The sequence below is a fragment of the Odocoileus virginianus genome, chromosome 4 (assembly GCF_023699985.2).
Source record: "Odocoileus virginianus isolate 20LAN1187 ecotype Illinois chromosome 4, Ovbor_1.2, whole genome shotgun sequence".
Taxonomy (NCBI): domain Eukaryota; kingdom Metazoa; phylum Chordata; class Mammalia; order Artiodactyla; family Cervidae; genus Odocoileus; species Odocoileus virginianus.
Window position 1 is genome coordinate 80,696,306 of NC_069677.1, and position 24,910 is coordinate 80,721,215.

Sequence of the window (24,910 nt, forward strand, 5' to 3'; positions counted from 1 at the left end):
GCCCCTGGTATGGCCCAGCCAGGGGCCTGCCAGCTCCTAGCTCTCTGACCCCACACCCCCTGCAGGCCCCACTCCACCACCCCACCCCTCACTCCTGCAGGTCGGGCCTCCGCCTGGGGCTGCTCCTTTTGCCGGAAGGCTCTTTCCTCTGGTGGAAATGGACCCCCTAAGCTCCCTCTCTAAGCCTGTGTGCTCCTGCCCAGCCGCCCTCCCAGTGTCAGCTCTGCACGCTCCACAGCACACCCCTTCCCCACGTGACATTTTCCTTTGTACTAGTTATTATCCAACATGCTACATGTTGCATTTATTTACACCGTCTCCTCTGTTTCCCACTAAGACGCCAGCTACTCCAGGCCTGGGATTGCTGTTTATTCTCCACTGAATGCCCAGGGCCTCAATCAGCGCCCACACACAGCAAGGGCAGCACTGATAGATGAAGGAACCTCGGCTCCCAGGGGAGCAGAGGAAAGGCAGGGTCTGCTGGCTCAGGGATGGAGTAACTGGACAGCAACCTAGTCAGTCAGATACTTATGGGGCAATTATTATTCTGAATGTAGAATCAGCCAGGCAGTATAAGGACCCCCCACTGCCAGTGGTGTCACAAGACCTCAGCCTCTGATCAGTGCTTATGACCCTGCAGAGCTGCATCTGGCCTTTGGGTGCTAGAAGAATATGGTCTGGGTGAGCAAGGTCAGATGACAGTAAGACATGGAGGATAGATAAGTACCGGGCTAATGAGCCATCTGCCGGGCGGTGAGGTTTCACGCCAGTCGGCACGATAACTCCGCAGATCAGTCTCCAGATAAACCCAGAGAACATCAGAACGTTTGACAACAAAACTGAGCTGTAATAACAGCACTCACTCCAATCTTTGGGGATGCATGCGTGCATGCTAAGTCACTCAGTCGTGTCTGACTCTGTGTGACCCCATGGACCGTAGCCCACCAGGCCCCTCTGTCCATGGGATTCTCAAGGCAAGAATACTGGAGTGGGTTACCGTACCCTCCTCCAGGGGATCTGATACATTTCACAATTGTGAGTCAGGTGGCTGGTTGTGACCACCCAGCAGGGTTGATCCTCCAACCCAAAGTCCTCCTAGTTCCTCCTCTCGTCCTCAGCCACGTATAAAGCAAACTTTGTGGTGCCCAGGCTCTGACATGGCCCTGTCACTGCACTGGAGACAAAAGCAAAACCATCATCATTCCTTGAGAGCCAATTGGCCCTCCCACCTGACCCCACAGCAGGCAGGGGACAAGAAGTGACATATGCTGGACCATCCAAATATGAAGATGATGACCCCACACTGCACAGGGCTCCAGCCTGGCCAACTCCCCAGACCGCCAGAAGGAGTCTGGAAAGCCAGTGACCATCCACTAGGTGAAGGCCAAATGGCCAGGAAAGGAAAAGCAAAGACCACTGGTGGTGGCCGTGGTCAGCTTAGCCCAGGCAGACAGGCAGGGAGGAGGGAGACCATGTGCCCCAGACACTCTCTCAGTAAGCAAACCCCAGACATTCAACAGATGGAAAGCAGTGGCTTGGAATTCTCTTAAAATGAAACAATAATTGCATTCTCTGTCTGGTTTTTACACTGGCTTCCAAAAGCAATAGGCACTGAAAGCCCTTCAGCATCACCGCCCTCCCCCAAACTTGTTTCCAGCCCCAAGAGAACTGGGGAGCCGCAGTTCCCACTGATCCCAAGAGCAGGTCAAGAGCTGCCTGTAATCCCTCCCTTCCCCCTACACTCCCTGTAGCAATTAACACGGGGGGTGGCGACCAGAACAGTGCTGAAGCCAGCAAATAGCGGGTGGCTACACGAGGACAGAAATAAAATTGCCATTTCAGCTCTGGGTGCAGCTGGAAGAGGCGCTCACTCTCGAGGGTGTACACAAATTTAGGGGAAGGAGGTACCTGAAGGAGAAGGAACTTTTTCCATCTCCTACTGAAATTAAATAAGGATGGCTCTCACAGCAGGGAGAGATGGACCCAGGGGGTTCCCCCCAGGCTTAAGTGGTGCTTGGGTCACAAATAGCTTAGGGCCCCATGCCAGCCAGGTGCCTGCTGATGGATGATGGAGCATCCACCTGCAGCAAGAGAGTCCTAATGGAACACTGTTTTTGTAGGGAGGTGACCAGCCCTGCAGCCAGAGGGGGTCGCTATGGGAACCTAGTCACCTGAGAGGTGACCAGCCCTGCAGCCAGAGGGGGTCGCTATGGGAATCTGGTCACGTGGGCAAGCGACTAGCTTTGCAGTCAGAGGGAGTCTCTCACTATGAGCACCTGTCCAGAGGGCAGTCGGAGACCGGCTGCCCACTTGGCCCGGATTCCCAAGGCGGCTGGAGTTAAAGGGAAGATGAGGGGGCGTGCCTTAAAGTGGGAGGGGAGGAGAACGGAGTGTAAACCGGGGAGAGAGGAGAAAGGGGGCGGGAAGGAAAAGGAGAGGAGGCGGAGGAGGAGGAGTCGAGCCCGCGGCCCCGCCCGGCGGCGCGCTGGTTGGCTGGCCCCCGCGTCCGCCCGCCGCCCGCCCCCTCCTCCCACGCCCCGCCCTCCCCGCGGCGGCTGGCGTCGAGAAAGTACAGTAAAAAGTCCAAGTGCAGCGCTCGGCAAGATGGGAACCGGCTCCTCCAGCTACCGGCCCAAGGCCATCTACTTGGACATCGATGGACGCATTCAGAAGGTAGCCCCCTCCCCTAGCCTCCCCCGCCGGGCTGCGGGCGCCCTCCCCGCGCGCCCCTCGCGGTGCCCGCCAGCCGGCAGCTCCTCGCTGGTGACGGCGCGGGGTCGCGGAGGCGGGTGGGGGCCGGCCAGGGGGCGCCGGCGGGGGAGGGGTCCGCGGTCCAGCGCCCGCGCATCCGCGGAGGCGGCTGTGGCCTTCGACAACTTGGGCCGGGGGCGGTGGGGCTCCGCGGGGCAGGTGTCCCCACGCGCGGCCCGGTGGAAGGGGCGACCGCGAGGGGAGTATTTTTTCCTTTCCTTGGGCAGAGCTTTCTTTGTAACAAATCTGATTAGGCTGAGTTCCGACGTTCCGAGGCTGGTCCATTAAGCCTTTCATTTCCGGTGGCAGGACCCTGGAACAGTCGCCCCAGGAGCCGGTGGGCAGACCCGCGGGACGGACACTCCGGACAAGGGGAGCGGGTGGTACCTGGAGCTCGAAGCCCCTGCGGGGGCCGGGCACCGCTTCCTGCCGAGCGGGGAGCAGGTTGGGGCGGGTGTCGGTGGAGGCTGGCACGGCAGGGGCTGTCATCCCACCTTCGGTTCCCCATCCCAGCAGGTGGGCAGCCCTGAGCCTGGAGGGGGTGACCCGGGGCTGCTTCACCTCCTGGGGACTGCGGAGAGACCCGATGACCCTCCGGACGAGCTCTGCATTCAGAGCATCTCCTGCTTCTGATTGGCAGAGAGGGACAAAAAGAGAGCTGGCTTGGAGGACGCTTCTCTAAGCTCCCTCTGAGGTCCTGGGGGGGGTGGGGGAGAGGAAGGCCACAGTGAGGGAAATGCTCCCTGACCCCAGCTGGACACTTCAGGGAAGCCATGCATCCGCTGCGGCTCACTTTGCTCTTCTCCAGGCGCACCCAGAGCAGGGAAGCAGGCGGAGATGCCCCAGCCGGATAGAGTAGGCGCCAGGGCTTGGGTGTCTGGGGTTCTCAGACACCCTCTGCCAGCAGCCTCACTCTCGCCCCATCCCCTGCTTGATCCCAAGAAAGGAGAAGTGTGGGCTCCCCTTCGCCCCTGTAGCCCACTTCATTGGAGCCAGATAACAGGGAGCAGGGGCTCTGAAGCAAGGGCAAGTGGTCACCAGGCGCAGGACTCCCCTAGGTCCCCTGGCTTCCAGGACTGGGCATCTGTGACTGCACAGGAATTTAACAGCCTCCCCAGAGGGAGAAAGGGCCCTCCGCTGAATATGCTCATGCTCCAGCATGGACACATGTGCACAGACATGCACACACGGACACACACGTGTGAACATGCATCCACACACAGTGCGTGTAAAATGTGTGCACACACATACACACAGGCGCACACACATGCACACACCACACAGACACACAAGCGCAAACACACAGGCAAACATGCACACATACACACAAGCACACACATGCATGCACCACATATAGACACACATACAAACACACAAGCGCACACACAAGGACGAACACAAATGCACATACACGGGCAAAGATGCACACAAACACACAAACACACTCATGTACACACACAGGCAAAGACACTCACATACACACAAGCACACACACTTTTTCTATCCCAACAGAGGAGAATTATCAAAGCTTGACCCCTTTTATCTTTTGAAAGAGGTGAGATGAGATGCTGTCAACATCAGAAGTGACAGTTCCCTCCCAAGAATGTCCTGAAGGTTTCCTGGAGAAGTCCAATGGGATATGGGTGCCAAATGGAAGACAGGCTCCTGAGGGAGGGGAGCGCTGAGTGGTGGGCTTGACTCGGCCGTCCTTGGGGACATTTTGCTGCTGAGATACTCAAGGTTCTGGTGATTTCCACAAAAGCAGCCGGGCAGGCAATTCTGGGAGACAGGGAGCACCTGTGTTCAGGAGCGGCCAGATCTGATATGGAGTGCCAGCTCCACCGCTTTCTGTCATCCTGGGCACCTAACTCTGAGCTCTTCTGAGCTGGCCTCTAGGCCAGTAAGGTGGGACAAGAGCATCGTCTTTGTAGACTGTTGGGAACAGTGAAGGAGGCCATGTAGACTGAGTGCCTGGAACCCTCTGGAACACAGGAGGTGTGATGTTCTCTGCGGTTGGTCCATGCCTTTTGATACAAATGAGAGGAGGCAGACGTGGTCCTCAGACCTCGGCCATCACTGTCCCTGCTTCCTGACCTTGCTCTGTGTCCTCTGCCTTTGCTGCTGGCTCTGGGGGGCTGGCGGGGAGGGCTCCTGGCTGCACCTTTAGCCCTGGGGGAGAGCTGGATCATCTGGGGTTCCGAGCATGTACTGGAAGTCCTAACCCCCAGCCTACCTCACCCTGACACCCAGCAGCTCAGTTGGGACTTTAAATCCTGGGCTGAGAGCTCCTGCAGCAGTGTTTTCAGTGGCTGTGGTTTCTTAAAGTCCCAGGCGCTGGATTAATTCTGAAAGGTCCCGGCATGCCGTCATGTTCTGTCTCCCTTTTATCCATCCCTTCTCCTTTCTGGGGAAGCCACTCATGAGGGGAGAGCCTGGGGAGGCAGGAGCTGCTTCTGGCGCTTGTGTTGTTCTGTCTGCCCCGCGGTCCCTCGGTGGCTCCCGCGTTGTTTCTGCACTCGGTCCCTCCAGTTCTCCAGCTCCTGGTCCTTCCCATTCCCCCCAGAGAGGGCCCCAAAGAGGAGGAAGAAGGTAACATTCAGAGCAGCGGCTTCTCGAACAGCATCTGCTCCAGCACTCCCTGGGGGGCAAATCTAAAGTTGTCCGAAGGGATGCCCGGCGTCCCCTCCGAGGATGTACCTTAGGGATAATGCTCTAGGTGTTCCAGGTTCTCAGAGAAACTGGTGGCGTCCCGGTGACTGGCTCACTGCTTCCTCGGTATGAAGGAGACTCGAGCACACACGTCACATCGCCAGCCCAGGTACCCAGTGCGGGGCCGCCACAGGGATCTGGGGTCCCCTTGAAGGATCCGTATTCCATCTGCGGGCTTTTCCTGCAGAGGTTGTGCATAGGTGGCTTGGGGGCGGGGGGCAGACGGGGCTAATCTTCCCGGATCTGGGTCCTTCCTGGGTGTACCTGGAAGCGGCCTCCAAGGGGGCTGAGAGGCATGCAGGGAGCCAGTCCCTCCTCAGGGCCTCCACTTCCAGCCCCTCAGATCCGGATTCGTTCCCTAACCTCCCTCAGTCACGATTTCTCCACTGCCGCGTGGGGATTCTCGTTGGCCTGCTTGTTACAGGAATCAGAGTGGACAGTGCAAATCACTTAGTTATCCCAAGTGTTCACTGAGCAGCTAGTCCATGCTGAGGTCTGGGGTCCAGGGTGAATGGGGCATTCATGGCGCTCGGTGAGACCCACCCAGCCATGGCCCCTTTGCACACCCTCCCCCACCCTGCTTCCCCCGGGAGGGGCAGACTGAACTGCTGCTGTTGCAGGGGGCCCGGTGAGGGACGGGACACAGCGGGACCCAGCTGTGGACAGGGCTGATGCCGGCTACATGTTGGTTTCCATGAAGAGGCTTCCTTCCTTAGGGAAGACCAGCCTGGTGGGGAAGGGGCCCTTCTCCTAGGCCAGGCAGTCTCAGGAAGACCCAGCCTGTGACTGCCGAATGGCCAGGGCGGCAGCCTCACGCAGCCAGCTGCATCTCCGCACACCCGTCCACATCTGCTCCACCACTTGTCAGGGGCACAGGTGGGACCTGGCACCTCGTGAAGGAGGAGGGAGTGGGAGCCGGGTCCCCAGACCCAGGGAGCCGGGAACCCTGTTGTCAGGATTCCCCTCTAGAGTTGGTGCATCTTATCCCCACCCACAGGGCTTGCTGTTTCTCTCTGAGGCTTCCCCCACCTCAGAACCTGCTCCTTTCTCCCACGCGCCTCCGGAGGAGGGTTGGGCTTGGCTGGGTTGCCTGGGACATGATAGACGATGCCCCTGGCATCAGGGAGCTTGAGGGACTCCTACCTGGTGGCACGTCTGAGCGTGGGTTTGCCCACCTTCTGAAGGAGGCAAAGTGAGGCCTTTGTTGGATCCCTGGCCCCGGGCTTGGGCTTAGTGAGAAGCCTTGTCTGGGCAAGACCAGTCATTCTGGGGACCATCGTAAGTGGTGCTAAAAGGGACCAATTGGTGCGTTGCCTGTCTAGCAGCGCCCCTCCACTCCACCCCCGCCGTGGGACAGCCCCTCACCAGGCGCTCTGGGCCGGCACCGCCCCCAGACGCTCTGAGCTGCGTCCCCGCCTTGCTCTGTAGCTGGAATCCAGGTCTTAACAGGCATCAGCAGCTTGAGTTCTGCTCGGTCATTTCTGCTCTGAAACAATGGAACAAATGAGAAAATCCCGGAAGGAAGAGCAGAGAGATCCCTGGGAAGTTGTTGAAATGTCAGCAGAAGGCTATTTCCAGTTCCCTACGGCTGGTTGTGGTTGGGTCCCCCCACCCGCCGCTGGGACTGCCCCCCCTCTTCCCTCCCCCAGAGCTAGGCCCTCCTCTGCTGGGGCTCCTCTCCACCTGCTGCCTTCCTCTCAACCTGGCTCTGTTGACACTTGGGGCCCCGGGCCCTGCCATGGATTCCTCGGGAGCCAGCCCCCATGGACCTTCAGGGCCAGCCCGCCATCCCCTCCCCAGCAGTTTCCCTGGGGCTCAGGCCCTCCTCCCTGCTCTGGAGGCCCTGGCTCTGCCTGCCCTGCCACGGGCTCCCCACGTTCCCCTGTCCTGCTCTGGCCCTGCTCCCTCCAAGGATGCAGCCTTCCCTGCCTTTGGCACAAACACAGGCTTTGGCCTTTCAGGATGGCTGCTCATCTTCAAGGCAGTCCTGTCCTCTGTTGAAGGGTGCCCCTGCCACAGTATTGTCCAGTGTGGTCAGCGTGGCGAGGCCTGGAGTCCTTCCCTGGCTCATGAAATGTCTCCCCTCCTGGGATGTCTGTCCAGCCACCTGGCCAAGCCCAGTGGAGAGTCCCTTTCACCCTCAGACGTGTGCTTGGCTCGCCCCTCACTCAGAGCCTCCCTTCCCTGCCCATCTGCAGGGTCTTGGCTCTTCTGTAGGGGGAATGTCCAAAAGACCATCCGCAGTTCTCGGGCTTTGCTGTTGTCTGGCTCCTCACATCACCACCAGGTGGACAGCGGCTCCCCTTGGTTGGCCTCCGAAGTCCCAGCAAAGTCATTTAAATGTTCATAATGTAAGAGCTTTAAAAGGATATTGAAATGGTAACATAAGCTAATTGCAGCCAAGGAAGCTGGAAAAAGGGGGTCATTCCACACCCTCTCGGGGTTTCAGTGTAAATGGAGGTGGCTCTGGTCATCATGGGGCAGAGACCCTGCCCCTCGCCCGTGATGACCCTGTGTGTCCAGCTGCTGTGAACATTGACATGTCTCCATTTTCAGTCTCTTCAGCAAATAGATCAGCCGCTAGAGTGCAGCCGCCTGACTGTGGCTGGGGGCCCGAACCCCGCTAATGCCATCGGGGCTGAGGATAATGATGTGGAGACCTTGTGGGCCGAGTGCAGGGGGCAGGGCCGCTCTCCGCAGTCACCTATGTGATGGACGGAGGCCATGGTGCTGGACACAGCATCTCAGTGCCCGGCTCTGCCAGCGGAAGCCCCCAGGGAGGTCACCTTCTCCCCGATGAGGTGGGTGCAATGCTGGTGCCCCAACCCCCATGGGGTGATGCGGATGGCTCTGAACAGCACCCATATGGAGCCCCTGCAGAGGCTCAGAGAGTGCATCTTGTCCCCTGGCCCCCCTCCCTGTCCCCTCGGAGACTCTGGAAGGAGCCTGGCAGTGCCTCAGCATCCTCAGTTTCATATCTGGGAGCCCACTGCGACAAATGATCACAAAGAGAGGGCAGTGCCAAGGCCCTGAGGCCCCGGGGCCCACTGCCCGCTGGCAGCTGGGCTACCTCTTGCCCTGAGCGAGGGCACCAGTGGCCTCGCCAGAGCCCTTGTGGGCTGAGGGGCTGCTTGGCCTCAGAAACATGCAGAATGCAGCCCTGGGCATCAGGGAAGAAGAGCACGGGCAGAGCGCCCCGTCAGAACTGACGTGCAGATAAGGGATGAAAGGGATGCCTCCAGGATGCTGAGCCCTGTGCCAGCCATGGGCGCCCAGACACCAGCCCGGCTGTGGGCCACGGGAGCTGGGTGGACAGGTAGCCCAGAGTTACTACAGGCTGGAACCCTGCACCCCTGTCCTGGGTTTGCTGTCTGCAATTGGCAGGCTGCGCTCCTGGGGCCTGGGAGGCAGGAGGGGGCGGACTTTGGCAAGAAGGTCTAAGAGGGTCCCCAGAGGACTCAGAGGGACCTCAGGTGTCCTTGTGACAGGTAGCCCAATCCCACCCCACTGAAGGGTTTCTCCATGCTCCATCTCCACCCCTCCCTACTCAGGACAGACAGGCCATGAGATGGAAGAGGGCCCCCACAGCCCTTGCCTGGGTGGGGCAGAGGCCTGGGCTCCAGACAGGGATGGCTAACGGCCAATGGAAAGGGCACGTCATGGCCCAGCTCGAAAGGCGTTGACATGGAGCCTCTTGCTCGACTTAGCGGGCTGTTTCCTCATGCTTTTGTGGCTATTTGCATTTCCAGGGTTGTGAATCTTTCTGAGAAAAATGTATTCTAAGACCGTGCACACCTGAAGATACAGCTGCAGGAGTGTAAAAAGTGCACGCGTGTCTCCCTGGGCCCCAGTTTACAGCTGTGCTGTGGGTCACTGCAACGCACACTCAGCTGCCTTGGAGATGGCACCAAGCATTTTCAGCCTCAAAAAAGTCATATCTGCAGTCGATGGTGTGGTTACATGCCTTGACCCTACTCCTACCTGCTTGTCCCATGCACCGGCTCCCATCACCTCCACCAGGTACCACATTTCTCGATTCCCAGAGCTGTTCACCCAGTGGAAACTTTTGCCTAAACAGAAACTTTCAGCACCTTGACTCTGTTGTTGCTCAGTTGCCAAGTCCTGCCTGACTCTTTGTGACCCCACGGACTGCAGCACGCCAGGCTTCCCTATCCATCACCAACTCCCAGAGCTTACTCAGACTCATGTCCATTGAGTTGATGATGCCATCCAACCATCTCATTCTCTGTCACCTTCTTCTCCTCCTGCCCTCAATCTTTCCCAGCATCAGGGTCTCTTCCAGTGAGTCAGCTCTTAGCATCAGGTGGCCAAAGTACTGGATCTTCACCTTCAGCATCCGACCTTCCAATGAATGTTCATGGTTGATTTCCTTTAGGATTGACTGGTTTGATCTCCTTCCCATCCAAGGGACTCTGAAGAGTCTTCTCCAACACCAGAGTTTGAAAGCATCAATTCTTCAGCTCTCAACCTTCTTTATGGTCCAACTCTCACATCCATACATGCTACTGGAAAAACCATAGCTTTGACTGTATAGACCTTTGTCGGAAGAGTGATGTCTCTGCTTTTTAACTCAATCTAGACACGATTAAAGAAGACCCAGAATGTTCTCTTCATGTGGACTCAGATTCCCTGCCTAATATTTTTTTTAATTTTTAAAAATTGTAGTAAAGTACACATGCTACATTACCATCTTCACCATTTTACATATACAGTTCAGAGGTATTAATTCATTCACACTGTTGTGCAACCATCCCCACCATTCATCTCTAGAACTTTCTCATTTCCCCAAATGAAACTCTGTCCCCACTAAACACTGCCTTTCTGTCCCCTTCCACAGACCCTGGCACCAACCGCTCTGTCTTCTGTCTCTGTGAACCTGACTTCTCTGGGGACCTCCTGTAGAGGGGGGTGTCAGAGAGTATTTGTCCTTTTATGGCTGGCTTCTTCCCTGCACATCACATCCTTAAGGCTAATCCAAGTTGTGGCAGCTGTCAGAATGTCCTTCCTCTTTAAGGCTGAGTCAGATTGCCCTGTGTGGATGGACCACATCTTGCTGATCCATTTATTCATCAGTGAATCTGCCTGCTATCTTGTAAACCTGAATCATTTCCACTCTTCTCTCCTCAGTTTGCAAAGAGTAGGTCTGTTGCAATGGTGCATTATTGTGTCTTCTGGAAAACGTTGTGTTCCCATAGTCCTCCAGTTTTCCAGACCTGGTTGTGTTCATCTCGGGCGGGTGTTTGCAGTGTGGTCCAAGAAGTGTGATGTATAGCAGGCGGGGATGAGAGTAAACTGTTCAAGGGAAGACAGATGCTTTTCCGATGCAGTTACACTCAGTCCGCTTACCGGCAGCATGACATCAGCGTCAAGAGCATCAGTTCAGGGAGGGGTGCAGTTTGTGTGCATTTGCACCCGTGAGTGTGCAGGCAGGTTACGTGCCTCAGTGTGTTCATCTGTGTGGTGGGGGGAAGCCAGCGTCTACCTCACAGGGTGGCTGTGATGCAATTTAAGTGTGTGTGTCCTGTGCTGAAATGGGGTGGTGCGTGGTGTGTGCTCTCTAAGGTCTTGTTTTTATTTTTATTTATCTGTGTCACGGATTTGAGTTACCAGATCTCTGTGGCTTGTTGAGGGCGCCTTCCCGAGACCCCTGGCCTTGTCCATCTCCCCATTGTTCCAGGCCCAGGGCCGTGTCCTTGCATGGTCTGTGGAACGAAGGGCCAGGCCAGCCCCACGGGCCAGCGTCCCACTTAATGACACTGGTGACTGTGTTCCCCAGATTGGCCCCCAGTCCACACTCTTCCCCCATTCTTCCCAGGAAAGACAAGACCGGGAATGCCTTTCATTTCTCCTCCGACTATTTCTGAGGCAGCGTTCTGTGGGGACTGCAGTGAGGAGGGAGGGTGGGAAGGGGGGACGTGACCCCCCCCCCAAGTGCAGGCTCTCGGCTTGGATGTCCCAGGACCACCAGCCCGGGTGGTGACGTGGGGTGGCCTGCGTGTCTGCACATGCTCCAGCTGCGTTAGGGTTTCTAGGCCTCTGGTTCATTTATTCTGCTGGAAAGGGCTGTAGAGATACTCACAAGCACTTAACAGTAATTTTACAGGCAGAAGAAGCCTTTCTGTGGAAGCAAGCCATGTGTGGAGCGTGCTTGGCCAGTCGCTGGCCCCTGTAGCCTGGGGGGACTCGCTGTCTGTCTGTCCTTCCACCCCTCATGTGCAGCCTAGGGGAGCTGCCTGGCCCTGTGGGGGTGCCGGGTAGGAGAGCTTCAGGGAGACAGAGTCAGAGCCCGCCTGTGGATGGTGGGAGTTAGGACCGTTTGTCACAGGCAGATCCTCCTCGGTTTAGCCCAGATAGAACACAGCCACAAGGCATAGCGGCCACGGCCCTCCCATCACCACGCCCAGCCCCGCAGGCTCGGGGTACCCAGGCGCTGTCCAGGGGACTCAGGCATCCCCGAGGCCGGCTGCACGTCACATTGATTCATTCTGTAAGCAGAACAGTTAGTGGAGCCCAGTGACTCAGGCTGCCTTTATCCTCACAGCTTCTGCCTTGGGGATTTTTTGTTGTTGTTTTTACTTTCATAGCGTTACAAATCACAGAAAAAGAGGCCGTGCATTTGACATTATCATCTAGAGATCTTCAATAATCTCTCCACCTGCAGTTTACATTTGCAAAAGCAGCTCACGCAGAGCGTCGTTCCTTGTTACGTAAAGGCTGACTGTCAGCCGCAGCAGCAGCAGCCGGGTGTGGCTGGTGGCTTGTCTGGAGCTTGTCTGCTGCACGCCCCAGTTCCAGGGTGCTTTGGGGAGCAGCCCCCAAGATGTTTTCACTCAGAGTTGTGTTATGTAAGCTTCACATGGGGAAAAGTTGAGATATGGGCAGTACTTAAAGACTCAAAATTAGTGGTCGTACATACTCTAAAAAAATCTCTCAATGAAGCTTCTTATGTAAGCCTCAAATGTCTTACCGTCGCTGTTAATAACAGAAAAATCGAAAGCTGGGAGCAAATACAAGAAATCACTGAAACACGTGTCTCCAGGGATGGCCCAGGACGCCCCCTGGAGCCGCCAGGACGAGCAGCCGTGGTCCAGCATGTATGGGAGACCGATTCTGCATGTGGTGTTTTGGAGGCTGAGCCACAAAGAGCAGAGATGAAAGATGGCATCTGTGCCCTCTGGGCAGAGACGAACAGAATGTTCCAAGGAACCAGGGTGTGGAGGGCACTTCTGGTGGCCAAGTTTTAATGGGGAAACGTGTAGAAGCAGTGAATTTCCTCCAGGAATGTTTCTTGAAGCAGTGCTGGCTGGCACTGACAGAGAAGGTGGATGAGACAGGTCACAGCCTCGGGGAGTGGAGAGGACACACCTGTGCAGGTGATGCCTGGGTGACGGAGGAGCAGCAGCCCTGTGGGTGGGTGGAGGCCAAGTCTCAGGCGCCTAGGGTGTTAAGCTCTGATCATCGGGGTCCGAGTCTGTGGGCTTCGGTAAATAAGTCTGGAGGGTGTGGGCTTCATGCACTGCCGGACACAGCTGATGTTCTGAACTACAGACGTGTCGAGACCTCCTTCCACCTGACCCCTGCTCCCTGCGCCCCTACGTTTCCCCCCGGAACATGACGGAGTGCGGAACCCCACACCCTGGTTTTCCCGACTCATCTTCTGCATAGTCGCTCTCCTCCCAGTCCCTTCCCGGAAGCCGAGGGCCTCTCTTGGGATGGAGGTGCTGTAACCAGGGCCCTCTCTGGGTCTCGGGTCTCTGACTCCGTCTCCAGCCCTGCGATGACCCCTCCAGCTCCCACCCTGCTCTGCAACACCAGGCTTGGCTTCTGGAAGAAGGAGCCTTGAGGGTATCGGCTTTCAACCAAGTGCCGTGAGCCCCGGGCGTAGCCCCAGGCGTCAGACTCTAAGAACAGTGTGCCCGAGAGGAATTGTTTGGTTCGGTATGGAGGCTGCTCAAGCCACACGGCCTCCACACGCTGGGTGACATGGGTGCTGTGTGACCCGGGACAATGAGGGTCTCAGTGTGGCCCGGGAGGCACCGCCCGGCCGATGTTACCTCGGGGACAAGCACCCCTTAAAGTCCAGCGGCACTGAGCAGAAACCCCGATCTTTGGAGGCAGCCATGGGGGAGGCCCTTGGGGGTTTTCTCCGGGTGGTGGACACTGGCCTCTGTCTGGATAAGAAGCTGGACAGTGGGGCTGGACCCGCCCTGAGGCTACCATTGCCCATGCCCAGAGATGTTTGTATTCTCGCAGGAAAACCGTTTTTCTTTTTCTTACTTTTTATTTTGTATTGGAGGATAGCTGATTAACCATGTTGTGATAGTTTTAGGTGAACAGCCAAGTGGCTCAGCCATACACATACATGTATCTATTCTCCTCCCCACCCCCCTCCTATCCAGGTGGCACATAACATTGTATGCTCAATTTTGCTAATAAAATTTCAAACAATAAGAAGAAAAGGAAATGCAGGGGGTGATGGAGGGAAGAAGGAAGGCCTCTTTCCACTGCAGTGGGAGGCTCGTCGGCTCCCCCATGCCCCACAGCCAGCTCCACTCAGCAGCCTTCCTTCCCCGCCTCCCATCTCGATGTGATCACCATTGCTCACCAGGGTGTCTGTGTGATGCCCAGGTTCCTCTGGCTGGTTCCTGTCTGCCCACATCGTCACCTCGTCTTACCTTGTTCCTGGGGGTTCCCACTGTTCTTGGTGAATTGTGTCCCCCCAAAAGATATGCCCATGTTCTGACCGCCCTCCTCCCCCAACAACCTCTGAATGGACTGTGTTTGGAAATAGGTTCTTTGCTGGTATAACCAAGATGAGGTGAGGCAGGGCTGGACGTGACTGTCCTTGAAGAGGGAGGTGTGCCCGTTCAGAGAACAGATGGCAGAGGCAAAGCCTGGTCTGATGAATCCACAAACCAAGGAGCCCCAGGGGTGCTGGCCACTGTCCGAACTGCAGAGAGACAGGATGGACCCTCCCTGAGAGTTTTCAGAAGGACCCAAACCCACTGCCACCTCCACTGCAGACTCCAACCTCCAGCACGGAGGATGAACTTCTGTGGGTTTAAGCTGCCCTTTTGTGGTATCTTGTTATTGGGTTGACCAAAAATTTCCTTCGGGTTTTTCACATCATTGTACAGAAAAATCCAAATGATCTTCTTGACCAATTAATACAATAGCCCCAGGAAACTCATACAGTTGCCTCATTTTAACCTAATTACCTCCTTAGAGACTTTCTCCAAATACAGCCCAGAAAGCCTGGACCCTTCTCTGGAAAAGGCTGAAAGGCACAGCTTCCCTAGTCCGTCAGATTCCCAGATCCCCGATTCATTCCTGCCGGGAAGTGATGATGGAACCGAATGCTTGCTTCCCATATCTGCTGCGGTCTGACCTGAGCTGGAGGGAGGGGGTCCTTCCCGCCTTCTGGTCCTGGGTCTCACTGTCACATGGTTTCTTCTTGTCTTTTGCCCTTGCCCACCCCCCACCTTCTTCATCTGCTTTGAAACAGGGTGGGAGAGGCTGCGTGTTGGGACCAGGCTCCCCATGGATGGTCCCCAGGGCCCCTGGTCCTCCCCAGCACCTTCCCTTTTGCACCCTTCCCTGCCCCGGGACATCCAGGAGCCCTGACCCCGGGGTGGATCCGCTGGGACCACACTCAGAGTTCTGATGCAGCAGAGCCTGCGAGGGGAGCACCGGGCTCTGGGTCACAAGCTGCCTCTCACTGGGAAACCTTGGGAAACGTCCTCACCTCCAGCCCCGTTTCAGCACATTTCTTATTCTTTTAGTTCGTCGCTTTCTGCATTTTCAGTCGCCTGTGATCCATTATTTATAACAGTGGATCAGAAGTAAAGACACCAGCAGTGAAAAAAAAACACGGAGTAGCCCAGAGAGACGACAAGAGTGCTGAGTGGCTCAGCCGTGACAAATGGGTTTCGTGGGGAGAAGGCGGCTGCCGACTGGGTGGGAAATGGGCCCTGAGATCCCACTGAGCCTGAGGAGGCGGGGGTTTACAGTGGAGTCCTGCTGTTGAACATCCCTAACCAGGACAGGATTCCTCCAACTGCGGGCTGTTCCCTCCAGCCTCTCCACCTCCCTGCCCCACACCCACAGCAGCTCTTACGGGAGGTGGGGGAATTGCAGCCTTTGACCCTCCAAGCCATCAGTGTCTCCTCTCTTCAGCCTGTCCTTCCCTAGTCCCGTCCTGAAGCTTTATCCCAGTCCTGTACGCACTCCACACTTCACATAGCATCAAGGACTCCTCGTTGTTATTCAATCACTCAGTCATGTCCCACTCTTTGCAACCCCATGGACTACAGCACACCAGACACAGAAGGACAGTTCCCTGTCCTTCACCATCTCCTGGAGTTTGCTCAGACTCATATCCATCAAGTTGGTGATTCCATCCAACCACCTCATCCTCTGTCGACCCCATCTCCTCCTGCCTTCAATCTTACCCAGCATCAGGATCTTTTCCATGGAGTCCGCTCTTCACATCAGGTGGCCAAAGTATTGGAGCTTCAGCTTCAGCATCAGTCCTTGCAATGAATATTCAGGGTTGATTTCCTTTAGGATTGACTGGTTTGATCTCCTTGCTGTCCAATGGACTCTCCAACACCACAGTTCCAAGGCATTAGTTCGGCGCTCAGCCTTCTTTATGGTCCAGCTTTCTAAAGGCCTCCTATCACCTGCAAAAGAGATTCCAGCCATCTCAGAATGAAGGTCAAGGTATGCCAGATCCCTGGGGCTTCTGTAGCAGATCGCCACAAGCAGAATAACCAAAAAGAACAGAAATGTATTTTTGCACAATCCTGGAAGCTGAAAGTCCAAAATGAGCTTCACTGGGGTCAGAGTCAAGGTGTTGGCAGAGGTCCTGGGGGAGCATCCATTCCCTGCCCCTTCCCACATCCGAGGCTGCCGGCAAATCTCCGCTTATGGCCACAGCCCTCCAGTATCCTCCAGCCCATATCTGCCCCACACTCTTCACATCACTTTCTCCTCTGTGTGTTGTTATGTCTCACCCCACCTCCCTGGTGACTGTGTGATTTCGTTTAGGCCCACCTACATCATCCAGGATCATCTCGGGATCTAAGCACACCTGCAGAGACTGTAGGGCGGTATCACAGGTTCCTGGGGTTAGAGGGAAGGTATTTCTCAGGGGCATGGGCTTCCCAGGTGGCTCAGTGATAAAGAATCCACCTGCCAATGTCGTAGATTTGGGTTTGATCCCTGGGTCAGGAAGATGCCCTGGAGAAGAAAGTGGCTACCTACTCCATTGTTCTTGCCTGGAGAATCCCTTGGACATAGGAGCCTGGCAGGCTACAGTCCATGGGATGATAAAGACTCGACTTAGCGACTAAACAACAACAGTCTGTGGGGTGTGTTCAGTTGCTCAGTCATGTCCGATTCTTTGTGACCCTATGGACTATAGCCCACCAGGCTCCTCTGTCCATGGGATTCTCCAGGCAGGAATACTGGAGGGAGTGGGCCATTATTCAGGGACTGCAGGGATGTCAGCCACATGGTTGTAAGCACATTCCAGCTTCAGCTGGTCCCGCGTTTCCTGGGCTCTGCAGGCTCTCTGCATGTGGTTGCTGTGCCCTGAACCCCACGGGATCGCTGGTCTGGAGTGTGCGTGGGGCAGAGAGAGGGGATCGCACCTTCCCTGCAGCCCCAACCCGCGCCCCTGCTCCTGTGGTCCACCTGACCTTCCTGGCCAGCCCTCTTTCACCTACATGTCCCGTATGCCTTTAATTTCATGTGTGTGTGAGCACCACCATGTCCCCTGCCACCGGCAACAGGTGACAGGAGGGCTTTAGATGTCTCTCTGCTCCCCCAGCAGATCTTGCTCTGCGTTTGATTGTATTAACTCATGCCATGCGAGACCAATGTGCCTGTCAAATGCTCTCACCTAACAGACGTTTATTGAAGGCCTCCTGTGTGTTGGACCCCAGAGGAGGTCTAGGGAGGTGATGTGCTTCAGAACATCAGCCTCAAGTCACCCTCCCACCCCACTGGGTTGCTTTTCCCATGGCCCAGGTTTCAGCAGAATGGGGTTTGCCTCCACCAGTGTCCCATGCTGCTTGTATGATCTTGGGCCTCCGTTTTTGCATCTGTAAATGGGGCTGGTACCTGCCTGGCACGCATTTGGATCACGCTTAACACATCCCAGAAGTCTTGGGAAGTGTTCTATAGAGGCTGTGTATCTTCCCTATGTAGCAGAAGAGGAAGGTATGCATTGAAGAGGGTAAGGCATTTGCCCGTGATCCCAGAGTCCATGAGAAGCAGGGCTGGTAAACCAGGAGGGCTGGCTTCAGGTCCGTGTGCTGAATGTGCCTCTCGGGGAGAAGGAATCTCACCTGTGGGGTGAGCTGGTCCTCCCAACGTGTGGGGCTTGGGGCAGAGGCTGCCCAAGGGAGCCCCCCAACACTGTGAAGCAGGTGGAGCTGGTGTTGTCCACTCCGAGGATGAGATGTCAGAGACTAGAGATGTTGGGAGACTTGCCTGGGGTGCCCGGTTTATTAGAGAAGGAACAGAGTCAGGTCCTGATGCCCAGGCTGAAGGCTTTTCCTCGGCGGATTCCTCCAGCCTTGCAGGCTCTGCAGCGAGGTTGCGGTTGGGGCCTGTCTCTGCATTCGCCCCAGGCTCACCCTGTCACAGCTCCAGGAGGCTTTGCACCGCGTGTGCTACCTCCCGAGCGCATCCATGATTCCTGGCCTCTCCCACCCCTGGTCCCCATCATCTGAGACGGTTTATCACACTGAGCCGCCAGCTCCTCCCTGCTCCTTCACTCTGACCATCGCCTGCTGCTGGACTGGCAGTCGCCCTTCCTTTTCATCCCTGCTCACTTGCTATGTCACCTTGGAAGTAGGGTTCCTCCCCTCTCTGAACCTTAGTGTCTGCAAGATAGTAATAACAGTCCCCACCATTAAAGCTTGCTTGAAGGATTGAAGACAAATAAGTGGCAAGAAAAGGGGGCCATTCTCTCTTACACACACATGCATATATACACACACTTGTTTTCAAGTCAGGATCCACAGGGTGCATTTACTTGCTGTCACCCTTGGCCTCTTTCTATCCCATTTTTTTAATCCCCTTTGCTTTCCTTGTCATTTATTTGTCAGAGAAGACATATTACTTATGGTCCCCAAAACATGCCCTAAAGATAGATATATGACATCTGAGAAATAATAAGGGAAATTGTTGTCAGTTTTTTTTTTTGCATGTGACAGAAGCACTGTGGCTTATCTTAAACCCTAAGAAAGAGATCTTATATTTTAGAGGTCCACGCTGAAATACATGCATGAAATAGTATGATGTCTAAAATGAGCTTTCAGATAACCCTGATGGAGGAAGAAGTTGGGAGATAGAGAAGGCAGGATGGATCTTGTGTTGCTAATTGTGGAAGCTGGGAGATGGGGACTGAGGTTCCATTATGCCAGACCTTCAGCTTTTGTAGTAACAGACCATTTCCATTATGTATAAAATTTCTCTTTTTTTTTTCCAGGGAATGTACATAATGTTTCTGGTTCATAGTAATAAATGGTAGTTTTTGTTTTTATTTTATATGTTTTCAAATGACAGGGCCAGAAAAATACCTCTTAAATTGGAAAGAGAAATGAGGTCTAATTCAGATTTTATCTTAGACAAAGAAGCTGTGATTGCCTGCCTGGTGGTTAGCAGTGATCCATTCTGAATGTGACATTATTGTAACATGTTCTAGAAACAAGGGGGAGGATGGAATGAACATTATATTCACCTTTATGTTGAACATTATATTCACCTTTATGTATGCAATTTATAATCTGAGGTAGACTGCAAAGGAATTGCAGATATACATGGATGGATGGGGAGATAGCCTACAATCTTCCCTTTGGTGAAAATGTGTATTCCTTGAGGGATGGTAAAAAAAAAAGTTAAATGTGGGATATGGGTCCTGGTCTCTTTGTAGCTTGTTTGTTTTATATATTAAACACTCATAATTCCCAGGTGCTGAAAAAGCAATAGAAATTCAGCTTTTAATTCCCCCAAAGATAGCAAAACCACCACTGAGTTGGCGTTCAGCTGTCCTGACAGCTGGCCTGGTGAGTTGTAACTCGTGGAGCTGGAGCATGGGCGCTGGGACCAGACTGAAATACTCTGGTTTGTTTTGAGGGAAGGCAGAGCCCTATAAAAGCTTAATAGTTTATAAAAACTATAAAAATGAGTCATGGTCTGATAGACAAAGGAAAGGAATTTGGATTGGTTTATTTTCTAACGAGCATTGGGAGCAAATCAATATTCACTCCAGGTAGGTGATCAGAAATATCAGTAATTTAAGAACAAGGCAGACAGAATGTAGACACCATAAGCAGGAGTGACAGCAGAAAAGAGGCCAAGTGACCACCTCTGCTTCCCGTTAGGATCACCATTAAAGTCTGATTTCAGCACTGCACGCGTCTCTGGGCTTGGAGCCAGGTGGCCCACATTTGTATCCAGGACCACGCAGACCTGGTCAGGCCAGGTTCTCTCTCTGTGTCAGAGCTCTCATCTGAGAGCTGAGGGATGATGATACTCCAAGCTTAGGAGGTTCCTCCGAGGACCCAGGGTCACAGGGTGTAAGACGCTTGCCTCAGATTTTGGCCGGAGCGTGGACTCAACCACTTTAGATGTTGGTGGTGGTGGTGGTAGTGATGATGATGGAGTAAGGGATGGTGTAGTCACGGTGGGGATGGTGGTGGTGACAGTGGAGATAGAGGAGGAGGTGGTGGTGATGGTGATGATGACAATGGAGTAAGGGATAGTGGTAGTCATGGTGGGGATGGTGGTGGTGATGGTGGAGGTAGAGGAGGTGGTGGTGATGGTGGTGATGGAGTAGGGGATGGTGTAGTCATGGCAGGGATGGTGGTGGTGATGGTGATGATGAAATAAGGGATGGTGTAGTCACAGTGGGGATGGTGATGGTGATGGTGATGATGGAGTAAGGGATGGTGGTCACGGTGGGGATGGTGGTGGTGATGGTGATGATGGAGTAAGGGATGGTGGTGGTCACGGTGGGGATGGTGGTGGTGATGCTGATGATGGAGTAAGGGGTGGTGGTAGTCATGGTGGGGATGGTGGTGGTGATGATGGAGTAAGGGATGGTGGTAGTCATGATGGGGGTGGTGGTGGTGACAGTGGAAGTAAAGGAGGAGGAGGTGGCGGTGGTGATGGTGATGATGGAGTAAGGGATGGTGGTAGTCATGGTGGGGATGGTGGTGGTGATGGTGATGATGGAGTAGGGGATGGTGGTAGTCACAGTGGGGATGGTGATGGTGATGGTGATGATGGAGTGGGGGATGGTGGTAGTCATGGTGGGGATGGTGGTGGTGACAGTGGAGATAGAGGAGGAGGTGGTGGTGATGGTGATGATGACCATGGACTAAGGGATGGTGGTAGTCATGGTGGGGATGGTGGTGGTGATGGTGGAGGTAGAGGAGGTGGTGGTGATGGTAATGATGGAGTAGGGGATGGTGTAGTCATGGCGGGGATGGTGGTGGTGATGGTGATGATGGAATAAGGGATGGTGTAGTCACAGTGGGGATGGTGATGGTGATGGTGATGATGGAGTAAGGGATGGTGGTAGTCATGGTGGGGATGGTGGTGGTGATGATGGAGTAAGGGATGGTGGTAGTCATGGTGGGGATGGTGATGGTGATGATGGAGTGGAGGATGGTGGTAGTCATGGTGGGGATGGTGATGGTGATGATGGAGTGGGGGATGGTGGTGGTCACAGTAGCGATGGTGGTGGTGACCGTGAAGGTAGGGCTGGTGATGGTCCAGGTGATGGCAGTGGTGGTGGTTCTGGCAGTCATGGTGGTGATGCCAGAGGTGATCGTGGTGATGGTGGAGCTGCTGGTGGAATTGGTATCCTTAGTGCTGTCACCTAAAACCAGCAGATGCAGAGTTTGGCCTCAGCGTGTTGACAAAGGAGGCTGCTGGACACCGATGTCCCAACATATGAAACCACCCAGAGATGCTGACGTGTTCATGTCAAGGCTGTGAGTCCTCGGTGCCTCTTGCTTGTGAACGTGGCCTTGGTATGGTCAAGGGGGTGCCTCTCCATCTCCAGGGAAGATATCCATGAACTTCAGGGGGCCCTCCTGTAATCATAGCTGCCACTTTGCGGAGCGCTTACTATCTACTGGGCCCTCTGTATGTCATGATGAAGCCTTCACCCTGGTATGACAAGACTCACTCTGCAGGGGAAGAGTCAGAGCCTCAAGGTTAAGAATCCTGCCCTGGCTCAAGCTGGAAAAGGAGAAGCTGGGCCTGAAGTCACTTCTCTGACTCCTCCCCATCCACCCCTCTGCTCTGCATGTGACTGGAGCAGTGCGCGACCCTGGCACCAGCTCAGGGCGATCCTGGGATGTGAGACTGTGGGAACCTCAGGGGCTGCAGCCGATCCAGGGCCCACTCGGTCAGAGGGAGCCAGCTAAGGGCAGTCGCTCACTGTCCTTGCTCTCAGGTGCCCCCTCTGCCCTGACAGCCAACAGTCAGTGATTTGTATAACTTTAGCAACAGAACTGTTTTTCCTCTCAAAAATTTTACATACAGTCCTACAATATAAAGCTTATACAAACAGTGAAATGACTGTATTAGTACTCATTTTTTTCTGATAATTCAAATGTACAGCCCCCACCGGAGAATTACTGGGAGTAGAAAGGTTCCTTGTGTGAGCACTGAGTTTGGAATTGGGGTTCAGGCTGGCAGCCGCAGGCTTACATTGGCGGCAGCACCAGTGAGCTTCAGCTCATTTCACTGACCCCCAGAAGGCTGCATGAGGAGCCATCCTGCGGCCATGGACAGGCCTGAAAACCCCAGCAGGGAGGCCCTACAGCTCACCGGCCAGGAGGCATGTAGATCCGAGCCACCAGGGTCTCAGGACAGCAGTCATGGGCAGCCTCACGGGTGCTGACTGTGTGAACCTGACACCCAGAATGACATCTCCCTCCCCAGATGTGTTGGTATTCAAGTTACTACAGCTGAATAACTTGCTTTAGAGGTGCTTCCCTAATGGCTGAAATGGTAAAGAATCCATCTCAATGTAGGAGACCAGAGTTCAGTCCCCGGGTCAGGAAGATCCGCTGGAGAAGGGAATGGCAACCCATTCCAGTATTCTTGCCTGCAAAATCCCATGGACAGAGGAGGATGTGGGCTACATCCATGGGATTGCAAAGAGCTGAACACAACTGAGCCACTAATACACACACACACACACACACACACAATTCAGTTCAGTCACTTAGTCATGTCTGACTCTTTACAACCCCAGGGACTGCAGCACACCAGGGTTCCCTGTCCATCACCAACTAGGAGCTTGCTCAAACTCATGTCCATCGCATCAGTGATGCCATCCAACCATCTCATCCTCTGTCATCCCCTTTTCCTCCCGCCTTCAATCCATCCCAGCATCAGGGTCTTTTCCAATGAGTTGGTTCTTCACATCAGGTGGCCAAAGTATTGGAGTTTCAGCTTCAGCATCAATCCTTCCAATGAGTATTCAGGACTGATTTTCTTTAGGATTGACTGGTTGGGTCTTTTTGCAGTCCAAGGGACTCTCAAGAGTCTTCTCCAACAACAGAATTCAAAAGCATCAATTCTTCGGTGCTCAGCTTTCTTTATGGTCCAACTCTCACATCCATACATGACTACTGGAAAAACCATAGTTTTGACTAGATGGACCTTTGCTGATAAAGTAATCTCTCTGCTTTTCAATATGCTGTCTAGGTTGGTCATAGCTTTTCTTCCAAGGAGCAAGTGTCTTTTAATTTCGTGGCTGCAGTCACCATCTGCCGTGATTTTGGAGCCCCAAAAAAATAGTCTGTCACTGTTTCCATTGTTTCCCCATCTATTTGCCATGAAGTGATGGGACAGGATGCCATGATCTTAGTTTTCTGAATGTTGAGTTTTAAGGCAACTTTTTCACTCTCCTCTTTCACTTTCATCAAAAGGCTCTTTAGTTCTTCTTCACTTTCTGTCTTCAGGGTGGTGTCATCTGCATATCTGAGGTTATTGATATTTCTCCCGGCAATCTTGATTCCAGCTTGTGCTTCATCCAGCCCAGCATTTTGCATGATATACTCTGCATATAGGGCTTCCCTTTTGGCTCAGCTGGTAAAGAATCTGCCTGCAATGCTGGAGACCTGGGTTTGATCCCTATGTTGGAAAGATTCCCTGGAGAAGGGAAAGGCTACCCACTCCAGTATTCTGGCCTGGAGAATTCCATGGACTGTATAGTCCATGGGGTCGCAAAGAGTCAGACACGACTGCGTGACTTTCATTTTCACTCACTCCGTGTATAAGTTAAATAAGCAGGGTGACAATATACAACCTTGACGTACTCCTTTCCCTATTTGGAACCAATCTGTTGTTCCATGTCCAGTTCTAACTGTTGCTTCTTGACCTGCATACAGATTTCTCAGGAGACGGGTCGTGGTCTGGTATTCCCATCTCAGAATTTTCCACAGTTTGTTGTGATCCACACAGTCAAAGGCTTTGGCGTAGTCAATAAAGCAAAAGTAGATGTTTTTCTGTAAGTCGCTTGCTTTTTCGATGATCCAGCGGATGTTGGCAATTTGATCTCTGGTTCCTCTGCCTTTTCTAAATCCAACCTGAACATCTGGAAGTTCACGGTTCACACACTCACGCAGTTGCTTTATAATTAGTGTCTAAAGGAGTTTACATAGACCTACTTAAAGGAAGGAAACCTGGACGCAGTGCTGGTCAATCAGACCCCCTTCCCAAATTTGGGGCATAGCTCCCCCGGAGATGGTCTTGCCCCACCTGATGGCCTGGACCCCGGGGGACCCGCCCAGGCTCCCTGCAGCCCCCTAGGAGGACTCCACCTACACCCATCCTGGTCACCGAAAACCTCACTTGAGTGGGGTCTGGAAGACACATGGGTGGGATGGGCATTAGATTAGGTTCTGACGCTGTAGAAATTCTTCACCAGGAAGTCCCGCTGTGTGGGCGGCGAGTCTCACCTGGAACTAGTGGGGAGTGGTGGTGGGGGTGGGGGGGACCACCTTCTCTGCAGCCCCTTCTGTCTGCCTAGCCTCGGGTCCCCCAGGGGCCGTGGCCAGTCCCTCCAGCCCCATCTCAGCCTGCGTCCCTGCAGCTGGCACAGAACCCTGGGACCCGCTTCCTTGTCTATCCTGGGAGGCGCCTGGGCTCATCCTCCCCACCCTGTCCCCTCACCCACAGGGTCCTGCCTCTCCCCACCTTCTGGTTCTCTCCAGTGCTCCCGGCTCACAAGGCAGCCCCCCCATTCCTTGCCAAATGCTATTTAAATTCTGAATTTTGTCCTCTGGCTAAATGTCATTTAATTTCCTCATCCTCTTGGCTTGAAGCCAAAGAGTATTCTTTCCAAATAAAAATGGTAAAGACCTCTTTTTCCCCTCTCCCAAGATTCTTA

General features: G+C 54.3%; 1 protein-coding gene across 6 annotated transcripts in view; it reads left to right on the plus strand.

Moving 5' to 3' along the window:
* Nucleotides 1-2,389: 2,389 nt before the first annotated feature.
* PDE9A (phosphodiesterase 9A) overlaps nt 2,390-24,910 on the plus strand; it is a 105,331-nt gene continuing 82,810 nt past the window's right edge. Inside the window, exon 1 of one of the 6 annotated variants that reach the window (XM_070466820.1) lies at nt 2,390-2,673. In XM_070466820.1, coding sequence (XP_070322921.1) covers nt 2,605-2,673 — 69 coding nt within the window. In that variant the 5' untranslated portion in view covers nt 2,390-2,604. The remainder of the gene's footprint in view (nt 2,674-24,910) is intronic. The other 5 variants (XM_070466822.1, XM_070466821.1, XM_070466824.1 and 2 more) reach the window with 5 other exon arrangements.